A 17770-nucleotide genomic window follows, 5' to 3' on the forward strand; every position below is an offset into this window, starting at 1 on the left:
ATTAGATGCTTCAGGATGAAGCTTGTAGCCAGGAACCTATAAAACTTTTAAAGGCTACACCTGCTTTTGACATTTGGAGAGAGGGAAAGGGAGGGGAGGGAAATCATTTGCAGGTTTTTCATTTAAGAAAGTGGCCCTGGGCTCGTAACTCTGTGGTGTTTCATACCTCTTGGGAGTAATGATGACTTCTACTCAGTTTGGAGAGAAGTCCAGTTTGGACACTCTGTCTGTTCTGTTGTATTTTGCTTGAGCACAAAATCCTCTTTTCCACTCTGCCTGTGATTTGAAAAAAGGGTGGGACATGCTTTCTTCCAGCTCCACTTAACATTATTTTTAGGTGCCCTTTTATATAACAATAACTTGATACTACTCAAAATACTTGGCACCTTAAGAGACAGAGTGGAATGTAAGAACACTTTAACAGAGCTGAAAGCGAGTAAACTCCAGTAGTTGTGGAATGAAGGGGGTAGGCTTTTCAGTTCCTTATTCTGAGTTCACAGAAGATAAGAATACCAGGATTAACACAATAGACTCCATTTATTACACATGGGTGGATAAAGCAATTATCTGTCTATCAAGACTGTAGTAAATTGTGCAACAGCATTAAGGAAGGGTGGATAGGTGGATAAACTTAGGGGGAAAGGGTGCTGATATATGAGATAATCCTTTGAATTTAACTTGTAAAAACTGTTTTCTTTTGGCGTTTATATCATGTTACCTTTGCTGGCTTAGATCAAAATGACCCTCCCCCTCCCCACCTCCTTTTTTTTTTTTTATTGTCGACAACATTTTTCAGCTCTTTAGCCATCTGAATTTTATTAAGGGAGGTAGAGTTCAGAAACATCTCTTGTTTAATCATGTTTAAACAATCTGTTTAAGACCTGTTGTGTAGATATAAACACAATAGTCCTTTAATGTTGAAAAACTTAACTTCTGAAAGCTACAGCTCGCATAACAGACATCCATCCATTATTGCTAAAACTGCTCTTTCTTCCCTGCCTGAACTTAGATGGTAACCACAGCCCTCAGCCGATGATATTTCTTAGTTAGAAGAACCCAGAATGCACCTTATTGATGTCTAGCAAGCAGAGAATTGCAAAGCAGCGTACAATTGGAGAGGTCTTAGACTAGATTAAAACTAAGTACCTTAAATCTGTTTTAATGGTTGTGTTTACATCTCCTTCTCTTCATTCCTTTAAAGTAATCAGGTTTCGCAAGCGTTAAGAAAACCACTTCATCTTGCCAGCTGGACTGGGTCCAGTTTAAGCAAGAAAACCCGCCCCCCGACTCTTCTAACCCCCTTTTTTCATTCTTTTTCTTCTCCCTTCCATCATGATCTTTACCGCTGTTCAGTGCAATAAGCCCAAGCTTCAGGAGCCGACTGGCTCTTTCCTTACTCATTATCTTGAAATTTTTTCTTCCTGTTGTTTCGAGTGACAGCCAAATGGAAAAGATGATACCCTTGCTGAAAGTGCCAGGAAAGGTTCTTCTTTTTTTTTTCTGCCGAGTTTCAGGTGCCTCCCTGTAATATTTTCTCCTTACTTGAAGTACCTGCACATGTGTATGCAGCCATCCTGAGAGAAAAGGAGCAGAGCCCAGAGAGATGGCATACTGAGGGAATTAAGCTAGAAATCAAGCATCTGCGTGACAGCCTTTATTTGTCTGCTGGTTGTCTTTAGAATCTTTGAAGGGTAGTTAGTGCCAGTCCTGGTTAGCTGGATTACTGGCAAATGCACAGTGATGCTTTATATTCCTTCTTGAAAAATAAAGGTGAACAAAAGTTACCATTTGTTTTTTTTTCTTTCTCTTTATGCTTCATACTAGTGCCTGTGTATGAGCTTACAAGGAACTCTGTATGCATGTTTTAACAGCATTGTACCAAGGTATTTGGGGAATAGAAAGCAGAGAGAGAGAAAGAGATCTCTCAGTTTGATCCAGAACTTGAGCACATTTGAAAGGGGGCCATGGATGGGAAGGGAGATGACAAGGACCATTTTAGGGCCATTTGCAACATGTGTACGCTAATTCCTTGGAAGCAGAGAAAGCTAATGCAATCTTAGGCTGCAATTAAGAAAGGCCTGGTGTTCAGGACTAGGGAGGTGATGGCCCTACCATACCCTCTTCTGGGTTGCACCATATTTGAAATATTGCAAATAGTTCTGAGTTTTAGGGAGGAAGGAGAAAGGGGATAAGCATTTATTTCATGCCTTCTATTTGCCAGGCACTGAAAATATTACAGATATTTCATTTGATCCTCACAACAACCATAAGTGGGAGATGCTATTATTGTCCCCATTTTACAGTTGAGAAAACTGAGGTGATCAGAAGTTAAATGACTTACCCAGGGTCACATAGCTATTAAGTAGCTAAGGTAGGATTCAAAGTCAGGACTGCCTGACTCCAAGCCTAGTGCTCTATCCATTGTACCACCTAAATACCTCATTATTGCTGATGAATTGGAGAACATCAAAAAGGGGGCAACCAAGATGATGAAGAGTATCAAGATCACATCATATGAAGATCAAGTGAATGAACTGAGGATGGTTAACTGAGGAAAGAGAAGGACTTGATAAGATTGGGATTGAAGTGGAAGAGAGATATGATAGCTGTCTCCAAAGATATGAAGGACTGACATGTGTAAGAGGGATTAGACTTAGTCTGGTTGGCCCCGCAGGGCAAAACTAGGAGCAGTGGGTGGAAATTATAGAAACAAATTTAGACTTAACATAAGGAAAAACTTTCCAACAATTAGAGCTGGATAAAAGTAGAATAGACTCGTCCAAGAGACAACATAATTCCCCTCAAAAGATCTCCCAACAAAAGTTAGATGACCCTGTGCTAGACATGTTGTGGAGGGGTTTCCTGCCCAAGTAAAGGTTGATATGGATGACTACGAATTCCCTTCCAACTAGGTGAATTGGAAGATAATCGAAATAAATGGTAATCGACTGGGTGTAATAAGAATTTTTAAACTAAATTTCTATTTTTTCCTTCTCATCATTTTTTATTGGGAGGACCATTCCTTCTATTTTTGATGAGACTTGATATAATGGAAAGAAGTGGAAATCAAGAAACCTCAGTTTTCATCTTAGCTTTACTACTGACTTGATTTGAGATTTAGAACAAGCTACTTTGCACTTTCCAGATGTCAGTATCCCTCTTTATAAAAGTCATTGGTTGGACTAGATAAGTGGTTCTCAAAGTGTTAAGTGAGGTCGGCTAGGGGGTCCTGAGATCTTTTAGTGGGATCTTGAGATTAAAACTATTTTCATGATGTTTGAGGATACTTTTTATTTATTAAAATATTCTTCTGTTTTCCACCCACATATCTTTGTGAGACTAGATTTCCTTCATATACTTCAACCAAAACAATGTATCATAAGAGATTGATTTCAGGAGGAGATATGAGAATACAGCTGTCTTCTGTTAAGGAGACATTAAAGAGACTTGCAAAAATATGTAAAACAATGCCATTCTCACTGTTTTTGTTTTAGAAAATATAGTTATTTTTCATAAACTTTTTAATTTTAGCACAATGGTTTTTATTGCTTTTAAAAATGAATTAATAAATATTTTTAAAATTTCAGTGTTAATTTCTAATATTAAACATTAATAGATACAACCCATATCACCAAAAGCTTTTTGCAGTCCTTGATAATTTTTAAGAGTACAAAGGTTTCTGAATACCAAAAAAATTTGAGAGCTCCTAGGCTGAAAGATAGTAAAGGTTCATCTTAACCCTGAAAGCATTCTAATGATGGAGTTTTAGGGCAGTAAAAGCTGCTATTCTAGATAGGAGTTTAACTTGAACAGGCATGTTAGATTTGGGAACAGTTAGTAGGAAAATGTAGTGTCATATACCCTGGTACCAGGATAGGTAGTGGACATGGATAACATTATATAGTTGGAAAAATGAAGTTCTGAGTTAGGAGAGAGAAGGTGAAAGAAAAAAATGTGCCAGGGATATTCATCTGGGTATATGGCACTTAATTGAATTTTGTCCCAATAATAGAATTTGCTAGTTTCGCCTCTGCTTTTTCTCTTTTCGCTGTTTTCTTCTGTTCTTCTCTTCTTTCTCAATGTCCCTAAGAATTTCCTCTTTACTTAGAGTACAACAAGATGAGTTCTTGAGTCAGTTAATTCAGGAAAAGTACATATAACCCAAGCATCTGATCATCAGAATGTTATTCCTGAGGCGTGACTGATATTGGCATAGCTTAATAACCCTGTCCTTTTTTCCAGAAGTTTTCTTCTTAGATGTTTAGGATTTGACACAGTCTAAAATCTGACATGGAAGTTGTCAGCCCCAGATGTGAATAGGCCTGTTGTTCCTTCTCCTATTCAAGGGCTAAAATTAATGGGACTTGTTTCTAGTTACAGGCAGATGAAAGTTTCTCAACTCCTTCATTTATATATTTATTTATTGTGGGTTTTTAGTTGTTTACCTTTATAAAGTCTTATGTTTTCCATGGGGTCTTTAATAGTCTCAATTTACCAATATATATAACAGATAATATTAATTAAACAGCTACTGGAGAATTAGGGACAATGAATTCTTCAGTCACTGATATAAAATAGTGTATTTTGTGATAAAATCCCCATTAATGAAAAAAAAATGTCCAAGGAAATTATTAGAAGTAGCTATTGAATAAAAGTAGCTCTCAACTTCATGAATTATTATGAAAAAAATCCCTTTTTTTCTATGGAGTTCTTGGCCTAATCATGTAATTATGTCTCTTGGGTAAGATTATATTTTTCTTCCCATAATTACATATTTACCCAAGAGACTGGAAAGTCTCCAAACCTGCTCTCTTGGGTGAAAATTGTTTCCCCTCCCCTTCCTTGATGAACTTTGAGACTCACATGTTTGACAGTTGTGAAGGACTGAAGAGGGGCTTTTGAAGATTTATAGTCTCTGTCTTTGCCTCTGTTATTCACTGTCTCTTTCAATATTCAGAAATCAATACTTTTGCTAATATAGGATTCCATTTGGAGTGCTGTTTGAGAAGAGACAGCTTGCTACTATTCAATGCTGGAGACTGATTTATATTCCTATGTCTCTGTCTGGAGCAAAAAGCAAGATAGACCTAGAGCTTTTTTCATCTCCTCCCTTATTTGAATTCATGAGACTAAGTCTTTTTGGTACCAAGTAAGCCAATCATTTAGTATGTCTGTTGGTTTCCAAAGGATCAAAGGTCTTAGGATCCAGAAAAATGATGAGAGTTTCTGAGTCCATTTTTGTTGACCTACTCCAGAAATAGATTCTGTTCTAAACCAAGCAGTATACTCTGAAGGAGAATTATGAGTCAGCATCCCTTCCCAGTGAACATTGCAGACTCATCAATCTCACTGTGGGAAATTATTTTCTAATGGCATTTTTTTGGGGGGAAGAAACTTCTCATCTTTTAATGGACAAAGTAGGGAAAATACCAAATTCTACCATGAACTAAGATAATGTGAATTTTGCTGTAAATGTAAAAAAAAAAATAACCCATGTTTAGCTAGTCTACTAATTAAGCAAAAATGCAATGGAACATTCTAAGATACTATGTTGGTATGAGGGCCACAAAGTTAATTAAAACCTTGTTCCCACCTTCAAGAAGCTTACAGTTTATAATCTGTGTAGACAAGCACTCAAGATTAAAAATAATAAGATGAGACAATTTTCAGGGATAAAGTTTTATTTCTGTTTTTTTTTAATCACTATACTTGCTGTGATTAAGTTTTTTCCTTTCTTCTTTCTTCATTTTGTTTTTCACTCAAATCTGCAGCCACATTTAATAATCATGATCAAATGTCTTTTTGGAAGTAATTTGAGAGATACACTCTTTGTGATTATAAAACACATCTGGATAAGTTCTCAAATGATAATTTTTAAGTAGTCAGAGGCTACCCTTTTTATCTTTTCCTATTCAGGGGCAAAATTGTTCATACCAGACAACTTGACACTTTATTTTGTTAGTATATAATGCGATTACATAAAATTTTGTATTCTTTATTATATCATATGTGTATATCTTATTTGTATGATGATATATTATATATTATTTATATGCAAATACTAGATGGGGCAGCTAGTTGGCTCCATTAGTAGAGAGCCAGATCCAGAGTTGGAAGGACTCGAGTTCAAATTTTCCTAGCTGTATGAAAACCTGGGCAAGCCACTCAATTCTAGTTACCTATCCCTTACCGTTCTTCTGCCTTGGTGCTAATACTTAATATTGATTTTAAGACAGAGGGTAAGGATTTTAAAAACAAATACTTATTGATTGGTTTGTGCCAACAGCAAACAAAAATCATTATAAGCATACACTTTTAATTACCATGCCATAGTATAGGGAACAGTATGGGTTCTTATGAATTGCCTCATTGAAAAAAAAGGTTGGCCTTACAGTCAAGAAGACTTAGGTTCAAATGTGGCCCCTGACACATACTGGCTGAGTGACCCTTAGGCAAAACATTTAACAATATCAAATCAACTCTCTATCCAAGTTGCATGGAGTTTGTGATTGGTGTGGGTGGAAAGAGATTCCACACTGGAACTTCCCTACATTGATGAAATCATGGAACCAGGATAAAATCAAAACCACAAAATCCATCATTCTGGAAAAAGAATGATTACTAAAATATAGGCTAATTGCCAAGGCAATTGCTTTTGAGGCTATAAAATCATAAAAATTACTAAAAAACAATAATTATGAAGTACCCATGGGATAGTTGTATAGCTTAGACCATCTGCTATCTTTTTTTCCTTCAAGATGTTTGAAAACTGCTTTTATGGGGGAAGATTGCTTTCTACCCACAGTATTTCTCATTTTTTTGAAGCTAGATTTACCGGTCTGTAATTTCCAGACCTTCACTTCAACATTAATAGAATGTAGTCATCTCACTGCAGGGGCAGGGCACAATGCTTAAGCAGATGAGGAGTTTCACTTCTCCCCTCTCCAATAATATTCTCTCCCCTAAAGGGCATGGCACATTTCTAGGAATGTACAGTATGTTGTCAGAGTTTTGGAGCGGAAACCCGAATGGTTGAACTCCTCTAAGTTTTTGCATCTGAACTTTGTATGTCTTGCTCTAAACAGTTGTTATGTATATATTCTGGACTGTCAAATTCTTTCCTAAAATCAACACAAAAAGAATTTCTCTAAGATATTCTAAAGTTCATACTCTGGCTCGGTTTTGGGGCAATTTGGTACAGATTAAAACCAGCCATCTCCTTTCCTTGTCTGTACTGTAATATGCAAGTACACATATATACATAATAAGGATCATTGATTATTGAGCTAGACTAAGGGACCCAAAAGGCTATGTCGATCAAGTCACTCATATTGCAGATAAAGAAACTGTAACACAAAGAGGGTAAATGACTTGCTCATAGTCACACAACTATTAAGTGGAAGGGCTGGAACCCCAAACTATGTTCTCTCACTTCAAATCCAGCCCTGTTCATTCAAAAAGCCTTTGTAAAGTGCCTACTAAGCATCAAACACTATTCTTACTACTGAGAATTTTTCAAAAACTAAAACAAAATGCTATTTTCCCATCTACATTACCATCTCAACATTTTCTTCAGGTCCACATTCAAAATTATAGTTCTGATTTCTTTTCTTTACTCACATTTCCAATTAAATTGGAAAATAAAAGCAATAATAAGACTTGTGTACAACTATGCACTTTGCACTGCTGTTTGGCCTTGAACTGTCCTTCCATCAATAGACTACTATTTTATTGGTAATAATGAAATTTGCTAATATTTCCAGGTTATCCCAGCCCTTTCATGGGCAAGCTGAAGGTTTGGTTTAGGGAAGTATTTACTGGGCTACTATGGGTGAGGCTTACAGACACCCAGATGTCCAGCTTGGCTTAAGTCTAGTGGAAGCAATATGAGATTTTAAAACAGGAAGTGTCAAGTAATTTGAAAAATGATGCCATTACTGATCCTTCTAACACCAACCTGTCTTGCAAGAACCTTGAATTGATGCCCCTTGACCTTGCCAGAGGAAAGTGATTGTCCTTTCCTCAGATTTCTCCTCACATTGCCTGATTAAATCTTTGTACCTTTCTCTTTGTTCTCTCTTACTCTTCATCTCTCTGCCTCTGTCTCTCCTATCTTCTCCTCCTCTCCTCCCATCTCATTAGTATTATTTCTGCTCTCTTCTCCCAATTGGATTGTAAACTCCTTGAGAGCAGGGCTTGAGTTTTGTGTGCTTTTGTATGCCTTGTGCCTTGTATGGTGCCTCACATATGGTCTGGACTTAATGAATATTGAATTGAATTTTGTTGTCTTGTTTATATGTCAATAAAGTCTGTTAGTGATTTGCTTTCCTAATTCAGATATTTATTCATGTATTTGATTTTTGTAGAATTTCCTTCTTGTGATAAATTACTGTGGGATTATAAAAGAGTAGCAGCAGTGATTGGCATATATTAAAACCAGTTTTTAAATGCCAGTGTAAGAAGTGTCTTGAACAATGCCTTTCAGATCAGTATCCTCTTGTACCAGGGTGAGCTGAGAATTCTGCTGAGTGCACTTTAGGAAAGAAGGCTTGCTCTCAGTTTCTTGTAAATACAATTAAAGGTATCCTGACTAATATTTTCTTCCTTTGTGCATGTAGTGAGACACTCACTAAGACCATGAGGTAGATCTCTAAGACTGCCATTCATGAACTCAATCAGTTTCTAATGCTAGTCAAGACATTTTGTTTCTTTTTACACATCCCCTCCTCATTCCTTAGAACATTTGATTTCCTTGAGGATGCTGCTCATGTGACTTTCCAACAAGTTTGTAAAAGGCTTCTTGATCTAGTGATCTTGGACTAGAAAAAATTCAACTTTTTGGTGGTACAGACTCCTTTGACAGTCTGATGAAACATGGAGCCTTTCTCAGAAAAATATTTTTTAAAATACAGAAAACAAAATGCAGAGGATTACAAAGAAAATCAATTATATTGAAATGCAGTAATAGATATGTGCATATTTATGTTTCGCAGGCAATATACATACATATACACTTATTTATATGTAAGCATATAATACACATATGTATTATGTGTGTATATATACACACACGGTACCACTCAGTGCTGCTACTGTTTTATAATCTTGCAGTAAAACAAGAAGGCAATGCACACTCTCTCTATATATATTTAAATATACATGTATAAACACATATGTACATATATCTGTGCATATGCAATTATATATGTGTGTGGGTCTTTTTCATAGTGTTTGTTCTCCTACTCTTCCAGTCATTTTGTACTTACTTATCTAGGTCAATTTTGTATTGCTCAATAAAATGTAAACTCCTTGAGTACAAGAATTGCTTTAAATTTTGTTTTTGCATCTCCAGCATTGATCACAGTGCCTTTGTACATGATAGGCACTTAATACATACTTGTTGGATTAAATTGAGTAGAACTGGATTGGATTCTTTATTCAACTACTCTTGGTATTATTGTTTTGCTGATATATTCCTGTAATAAATACATAATAAAATTAGATGCCAGGCCTTGAAAGCTTGAAGAGGTTGAGAGCAACTTACACTGTCCGCTTCTGTAGCAGATAGGCCTGGCTTTTTTCAAAACCACTAGTTCTCTAAGTTGCTTTAGGAATAAAGGAGCTGGACAGGGCAGACTTTAATAAATGACCAGTCAATAACTCAGTGTCCCTTAAACAGAATTAACAGCTACTCATGAACCTCTGTTCTCATCCTTGTAAATGTGTGACTGAAGTGACCTTTTGATAACTCTTTATTCTTTTGAGCCTGGCAATTAACAAAAGTTGCATTCAGTCAAACATATTCAGCTTTTGGAAGAAAAAAATCTTTTTTTGAAAACTTTCAACCTCTCCCCCAGGCACTTAACCTTATTTTAAATGTGCTTATGAACATTATTTCACCCAATAGGAGTCATACTGGCCTTTCATGAACTAGCCACATGTTGAAGGTTGCAGGATGGCCCGATGGAAGGAGCACTGATTTGGGAATCAGACCTGGGATCAGATCCCCCTTCAGACACTACCTAGTGTGATGATGTATGAGGAATAGTTTCCCTGGATGGACTTTAGACTTCTCAACTGTAAAATGCAGGGACCATATTAGATGACCTCAGATGGCCACCCCTGATCTGTGTGGAATGAAATAACACTATTTGGGAACTGAGAAGACTTATGTTCTGCCCCTGATATTAACTAGCCATATGTCCTTGGACATATCTGCTCTCTTTTTGTAAGATATGAGAGACAGATTACATGCTTTCTAAGGTCCCTTCTAGTTCAATGATTTTAAAGTAATACTAAAGAGTTAGGATGAACAAATTTGACATTTGCATTCAGGAAAAGTTTTGGGTTAGCAAAATTTGACTAGTACAATTCCTTTGTTAGGAGCATTGGTGTTTCCAAATGGGTCTGTCCATAAAGAAAATCTTCAAAATATCCTAAAGTAAGGAGGAGGAGGAGGAGGAGGACAGTGAGGTTTAAAACGTAATAGAATGCTTGAGACAGAATAAATAACTTTCATTCATTCTTAAGGGCTAGGAATTTTTTCTGTCAAGATGGATATTGATATCAAGATAAAATTTGGGGATTAGGAACTTTGAATATATAGCACATATTTTTTCCATTCTTCTTTCAGTTCTGTTAGGAATTTATTTTCTTTTGGTGTCTGAATACCATTCTTAAGGTCTCCCTGCATGGCAAAGTGCACTGTCTCCAGACTCAAGTAAATTGGCCTTTTGTAGTCTTGGTTCCAGTCCTCTAGGGAAGCTAGTTGGCCGCCCAAGACATAAGCACATCTCATTCTCCTGGCTCATCACTCAGTGTTACTCTAATGTGGTTTGTTGTTAGAGGTTTTATTTTGTCATGGATGAAAGATGAGGCACCTATCCTCCTTTGGCTCCTCCTTGTAACACAACAATTAGACAGGGTTAGGAAGGGGACAGCCTGCTTGTTTTTTATTTTTATTTTTTCTGGTCTCCAAAAAAAGAAATGTATGTTCCTGCAGCTGCTCAGTGGTGTCTGGAAAGACTTGGTAACAAAGCCTGGAAAAATAATTTCTAAAAGATCTTTTAGGTTCTTTAAATTTTCACCTGTTCTCAAAATTTCCACTGTGCCTCGCCCAGTCCTTCAGTCTTTCTTGTACTGTTGATCCCTGCAGCACAAGGTTAAGAGACAACATAAATATGTTTCTAGGCTAGTGCATTGAATTCACTACTTATGCAGCTACTGGGACAAACCAGTGAAACAGCAATCAAAAGCAAAGACCAAATTCAGTATGTTTCTGATAAACTCATGGCTTTATTTTTCATACAAAGTCATGAGACAGAAAAAGAGACTTTGAGAGATCAGCATTTTTTGCTTAGCCTCTAATCAGTCCTTATTTCACTTGAACCTTCATTAAGCTGTCCCTGTATTCTTACTACACTGTTCCAGATACTATACTGGAAATAATAAAGACAGTTAAGTTAGAGTTCCTAACCATCATGGGATTTAAAACAATCGCATAGGAACTGTCCCTTAAATAATTTCCTAAGTATACATCTTAGGAATTCTCCGAAAGCATTTATAGACTTTTTGTCACAGTTCATGAGCTCCAATCTTTAAGCTGTAACAATTCCTCATTGACAGGACTAATTTTTGGAGGAACATATACATTTAAAAATTATTTATTACATATATATTAGATGCAACATACCATGCTAGGAGGTGAGGAAAATGCAAAGATAAGTAAGATATAGCCTCTGCCCTAAAGAAACAAAATACATAATATTATAACAGCATTATGGTGATTTAGCAGCACAAGTGGGACCCATATGACATTTTGGTTAAGGGTTTTGAAGACATTCACTCGGTCAGCTCAGTTACAAAGGAAGACCTTCATTTTCGGAAAACAAAGGAAACATTTAACTCTGTAACTGACTACTTGCTATATAGCTTCTCTTCTTGTCTTGTATACTCAGTCTAGCCAGGTCTTGGGGAAACTCCTTTTGTAGTGTGGTCACAAATGGTTACAGTCTTCTGGAAGGGATAGGAGAGGAAACTGGTAGGAGATAGTATGTCCAAATTTGAGAGACATGGTGGAAAGAGAACTGCCCCAAGAAGTGTAGACTAGAGGGATTAGTCCTAATTCTACTATTTCAAACAAGTCACATAATCTCTTGGGGCCTATCTATTAAAATGAGGCTAATAAGGCAAGGAATTGGTCTAGATAGTTTCTTGACATTCTTTTTTGTGCTTAGGATCTACATATAAGTAGGAGAAAGGGATAAGAAAGTCAGAAAAAAACTCCCACCTGTTTGAATTAGACTTTCCCTCTGTCCTTGATTCTTTCAGGTTCAATCCTGGTGTTGTACCAGACGCTTAAAGCTTGTACTGACAGGAAGTGGGTGGTGGGGCACATTTCAGCTAATGGACCTCGTTGGAACAAGCTTGACTGTGGAGACAGCTACACTCATGTTACCGTGTCTTGGCTTCCTGTCTGTTTTCTTTGGGCTGTATAGTCAATGAATAAGGAGACAGGAAAAGACATTTTGGGGCAAATAAAATAAGGAATTTGTCTTCTGGAGACAACTTATAGTTGGGAAATTCAAATGTTCAACTTAACTCTGTCTTAATGGGGTCTCAGCCATCTCCCTCGTGCTGTGCTCAGTGTCAGTGGAATTCAGTTACTGCTAGCTACCATCTCCTGGACAATATTTCTGTCTGTGCCTAAAGGCAAATTAATCCCCCCCTTTAACCTTCCTTCCCTTAAGGCAAATTATCTAAACTTTTTAGCTTTCCTTCATAGAATAAATTCCTAATCCTTTAATCCTTTTGGTTGCTCTCTTTTGAACCCTATTCAAATTCTTCATATTTTACAGAAAACATTGTCAGGGCCCCAGTCCAGTTTGGACTGGACATTATTTCCTAGCACAGGTCTTACCAATACAGACTGCTGTGGGAGAATTGCATGACATCCTTCTATTTATATATCCAAACATCCTACTTGTTTTTTAAACAATAGCACCATACTATAGACTCATATTTAGCTTGTGGCTTACTGGGACTCCTTGCTGTTTTTTTTTAATGCCACAGTTGCACAAAACTCATCCTTAGAGTCTTCTCTAAACTTTATTTGTGTTCTTTTTGGACTTGATGACATAGAGACATATTAATTTATAGACCATCAAAATTCTCTCGGGTCTTAGTTTAGATAGACTACTTAGAGAGATGGAAACTCACACACACACACATACACAAATCCTCTCCTTCATAGACCTCCCCACCAAATTCTTGGTATCCCTCCCCCCAAATGTACCCAAAGTACCTTTGCTAGCTATTTTTACTTGGGTTCATCAGAACACAGTGTGAATGCTACATGTGAAATCAAGCCAGTAGCCATTTATTAACATCTCCTATGTCCCAGGCACTGTGCTAAATGCTGTGGGCACAAACAAAGGCAAAAAACACAGTCTTCACTCTTAAGGAGCTCACAGTCTAATGGAGGAGACAATATGTAAACAACTATGTGCTTACAAGATATATAAAGCATAAGTAAGAGATAATCAACAAAAGGAAAGCCCTAGCATTAAGGGGGATTGAGAAAGCCTTCTTATAGAAGGTGGAATTTTAGCTGGAACATGAAAGAAGCCCCCAAAAAAATCACCTTTGCACATATTTGGTAAGATACTATTTGATTTGAGTCTGAAGTATATCAGAGAGGGTACTGATTTGCCTTGAGACCTCCGTGGTTCCTTGCTTGACAGTACAGTGGAAAGATCACTGGATGTAGAGTCAGAGAACCTGGGCTGAACTCTCAGCTCTGCCACTGACTCTGTATAATCTTGGACCAATCACTTGACCCTCTGGTCTCAGTTTCCTTGTTTGTAGAATGAAAATGTTGGAATTTATGATTCCAAAAATTCCTTCAAGCTCTAAATTTATAGTTCTGTGAAATGTCTGTTTTTTCCCCCCATGAAAGGACCCCACTTTGGTATTTCAGTCCTTTGGAAAAGATTTTTAGTGGTGATGGAAAAAGTAACATAAAAAAAATGACCATTCTTCTGAAAAATTGTTCTTAGATATTATGGTCATCATTACTTGCTCCTGCTGGGAACAGAATTTTTCACATGCAGAGGGCCTTTAGTCATAATTTCCTCTCTTCTTTGTCTTCTTTTTTTAAATACCCTTACTTTCTGTCTTAGTAACAACTCTAAGATATAAAGGCAAAGGCTAGGCAAATGGTGTTAAGTGACTTGTCCAGGGTCACACTGCTAGGAAGTGTCTGAAGCCAGAACCCAGGCCGTCTTGACTGCAGGTCTGTTGCTCTTTTCAGTGTACCACCTAGCTCTCCCCATTTCCTGTTTTCTTTAAAAACAACAGCTATTATAAGAAAAGACAGACAAAAATACAGTTTAAGGTGAAAAAAAAAACCCTAACACGTACAAATCTTATTTCTGGCTCTTTCAGTAAAGGGAGAGTATGGTCTCATTCACTGAGTACTTGTGCAAGATGGTTATCATAGCATTTCTACTCTTGAATAAACTCTGTGACTTGGGAAAATTGGTTTCCCTCCATGAAGTTAATTTTCATTATCTACAGAATGGGAATAGTATTACTTGTCATAATGCTTATAAACAAATCTTAGATTGGAGGTCTTATACAATCACATAAATATTAAATATCATTATTAATAGTTCTTAAACATTTATATTTATATTATACACACATATATATTTGGTATGATCAATTGTTCAGCTATATTAATAATGCTTTTATTTTATGATTTGCTATTTCCAGGGCACAGACAGAAGCTTGATGACTCTAAACCTAGTTTGTTCTCTGAACGCCTCAGTGATTTAGGGCGCATTCCTCATCCCAGTATGAGAGTAGGTGTCCCGACTCAGAACCCACGGCCCTCCCTGAACTCTACACCAAGTCCTTTTAATCCACAAGGACAGAGTCAGATTACAGGTAAGAAAGAACCAGAGGTTTGACTTATTAGAAAATGGCAGGCCTGGGGTAGCAAATGGTAGGCATGGGGCAATGGGTCTACCAAAGATGAATTCACAAAACAAAGTTCCTGGAGCTATTATATAGTTTATTATTCTGAAGATCAATAAATAGGCTTGATGATATTGACTTTTAGGGTCTATGTGCACACTGATATGTAGCCGATTGGTTTAGAAGTTTGGTGAAATACCAAATAACACCTTACTCTTAGTAACACAAAACTTTACAGTGATAGAATGACAGTAAATACATGGTTGGGAAGAATGTTTATTCTATAAATGTCTTCATCTTGTCTGGGGAATGCTGGAGGGAGTATCAGACACTCACCATTAGGAAATCAGTTTTACTAGTTCAAGTTTCAGCTTAAATTTCATGCAAATGTTTAACCATTCAATGAAGTCCCCTTGTAAAAGGCCTAAGGGCTAACAGGAACCTTTCTTTGGTAGTTTTAATGCAAAGTTATTGCCTGCTTGATTGGGCAGATAGAATTAACCACTGATTCATATTTAGCTTGAGGTCTGCACGCTACACTTCTGTTTATACATTCCAGTATTCTACTTGCTTTAAAAAGAATGAATAACAGTACTACACTACAGAATAATATTTATCATTTGGTTCATTATGGCCCCCAACTTTTTCTTCCCCTTGCCTCTTTTTTTTTTTTAAATGCTAACACTTTTTTCAAGACAGTCTGGCAACAAGTTCATGTTATAATGAATCAGGATATTTTGTGCCTAAAATTCCTAGATAACAGAACTTGAGAGCTGGAAGGGTTCCTAGTGATCACCTCATTGATTGACATCATTTTATATATTCTATTGTATTATATTTACATACGCTTTATATGTACATATTTCACATACTTGCATAGTAATATAAAATAACCTAAATGGAACCATAAAATAAGAAAACCTAAAGAAGTATTATTTCAAGTAGCCAGTTCTCTGACCAAAGTTCTTTTAAAGATCTTAGAATACCATTGTTTGTCTTCATCTAAACTGTCTTGCTTACTTCTGTTAGATGAATATCTTTAGCTGTTTTTTAGATGTTTACTTAAAATACTAAGTTTATTTCCAACTTTCATTTCTTAAACAGAGTGTTTCAAAAGTTTCAGTGTATGGTTCACTTTTAAAAACAGATAACATGAATTTTGTACATACATGTGGACATATATATGTACGTGTAGGCATTTAAGTATAATATTTGGACATATGCACATGTATAGTAAGTATACATGTATGTATGTGGATATATATCAGCTAAATAATAGAGAGTCTAAAGCTGGAAGTGAGGAAAAACAATGAGTAAAGTCATAAATTAATACTATTAGCAAATGATATACTTAAATATTAATTTCAGAAAGCCCACAGGCCTCTGTTATAGCTGTTAGTATGTCTGAATATTGACTAAACAAATGTTCTTCCTGAAAATATTTGAAATAAGTTTTTATTGATGTTTTTTGTTTTTTGCTTCATATAGTTTTCTCCCAAATCCCTTCCTCTTCTCTATCTCCTCCCAGAAAGTTATCCCATAAACAAATATTATTTTTAAAAGACATTTCAAAATTTTAGAAATGAAATTCTTGTTCCCTTGTGAAATTTAGATGTTTTCAGTTATAGATATTGTGGGTTTTGTGGAAGGTAAGAGTCAAACATTGGCAATAGGATAATAATAGGAATAAATAGTATCCTAATTAATTAAGTTACTTATTGGTACTCCCTTATTACTATATGTTCTATACTTGAGTCCCAAAGAATGATATATGTCTTGTATAGATTACAGATAGTGCATAAACGTTTCTAAAGTATTTTGTGCATGAAATAATAATTGATGTTATTATGATTAATTTTGTCATTATTATTAAAAATTGTTCCTCCCATCTATCGATGGTGTTCACATAGAAATGGTTCTGGGACAAGTTCTTATCCTGCTATTAGTCTGTGGGCTGTAGAACAGATGAATGAAGTTATTGATTTTTGTAGTTCAATAAAAGTACTAAGATGTAAGCTGATCTTCATTGAAAATTATAGACAGAATAGTGGGAATCCTTTTTCTACATTATTGTAATTTTCTCTGCTAGTTCTCTTTATCATCATCATCATCATCATCATCTTCATCATCAGTATTACAGTATTTTTTTGATACATTAGACACTTATTCACCATCAGCCAAATAAACTTCAGCACATGGTTAGATACAGTAATTAGGAAATGAGTTGCTACTGACCAGAAGTAGCTATGCCTTACATAAGGCCCAATGTTGCTTTTATAGTACTTTAAAATTTAGAAAGCATTTAATATGCATTATTTCATTTGAATGAAATATTGTACTGTACAATAATCCTGTGTGATTTATTATCCTCACTTTACATATGGGGAAAATGAGGCACGGTGTTTACCCAGAGTCATACAACTAATAAATAAGAATCTGAAGAAGGATTCAAACCCAGATCTTCAATTCTATTTTGTGTGGGGTTAAGAAAATTCTTTGTTCAGAGTTGGAAATTCTGAAGAGTCATAGACTTTCTTAATACATCAGGGAACCGTATGTGAGTAAGAACTACTTTTAATTTTTCCAGGGATGGAAGTAAAGGGGAATTCTGGGGACAAGAATAATGAAAACCCTTAAAGTCAGTCTTAGTCTGCCATTCCCTTTCTTGCTGGAAATATCAGCAGTCCATGGTTGTGGCAACAGAAACTTGTGCTATGCTTTGGAAAGGCAAAGAAAGGCAGATACAGGTCCCACTTTCAAGAAGCTTAGAGTCTTATGGGGGAGACAACAG

The 17770-nt window shown here is 36.2% G+C and overlaps 1 protein-coding gene across 4 annotated transcripts in view; it reads left to right on the forward strand.

The window, feature by feature from the left end:
- Positions 1-17770, forward strand: part of RUNX2 (RUNX family transcription factor 2) — a 234194-nt gene that overhangs the window by 187063 nt on the left and 29361 nt on the right. For 3 of the 4 annotated variants that reach the window (XM_056818340.1, XM_056818342.1, XM_056818341.1), the window contains one exon: positions 14776-14949. The exons of the other annotated variant lie outside the window; for it this stretch is intronic. In XM_056818340.1, coding sequence (XP_056674318.1) covers positions 14776-14949 — 174 coding nt within the window. The remainder of the gene's footprint in view (positions 1-14775; positions 14950-17770) is intronic. 4 annotated transcript variants of the gene reach the window in all.

The sequence above is a fragment of the Monodelphis domestica genome, chromosome 2 (assembly GCF_027887165.1).
Source record: "Monodelphis domestica isolate mMonDom1 chromosome 2, mMonDom1.pri, whole genome shotgun sequence".
Classification (NCBI taxonomy): Eukaryota; Metazoa; Chordata; class Mammalia; order Didelphimorphia; family Didelphidae; genus Monodelphis; species Monodelphis domestica.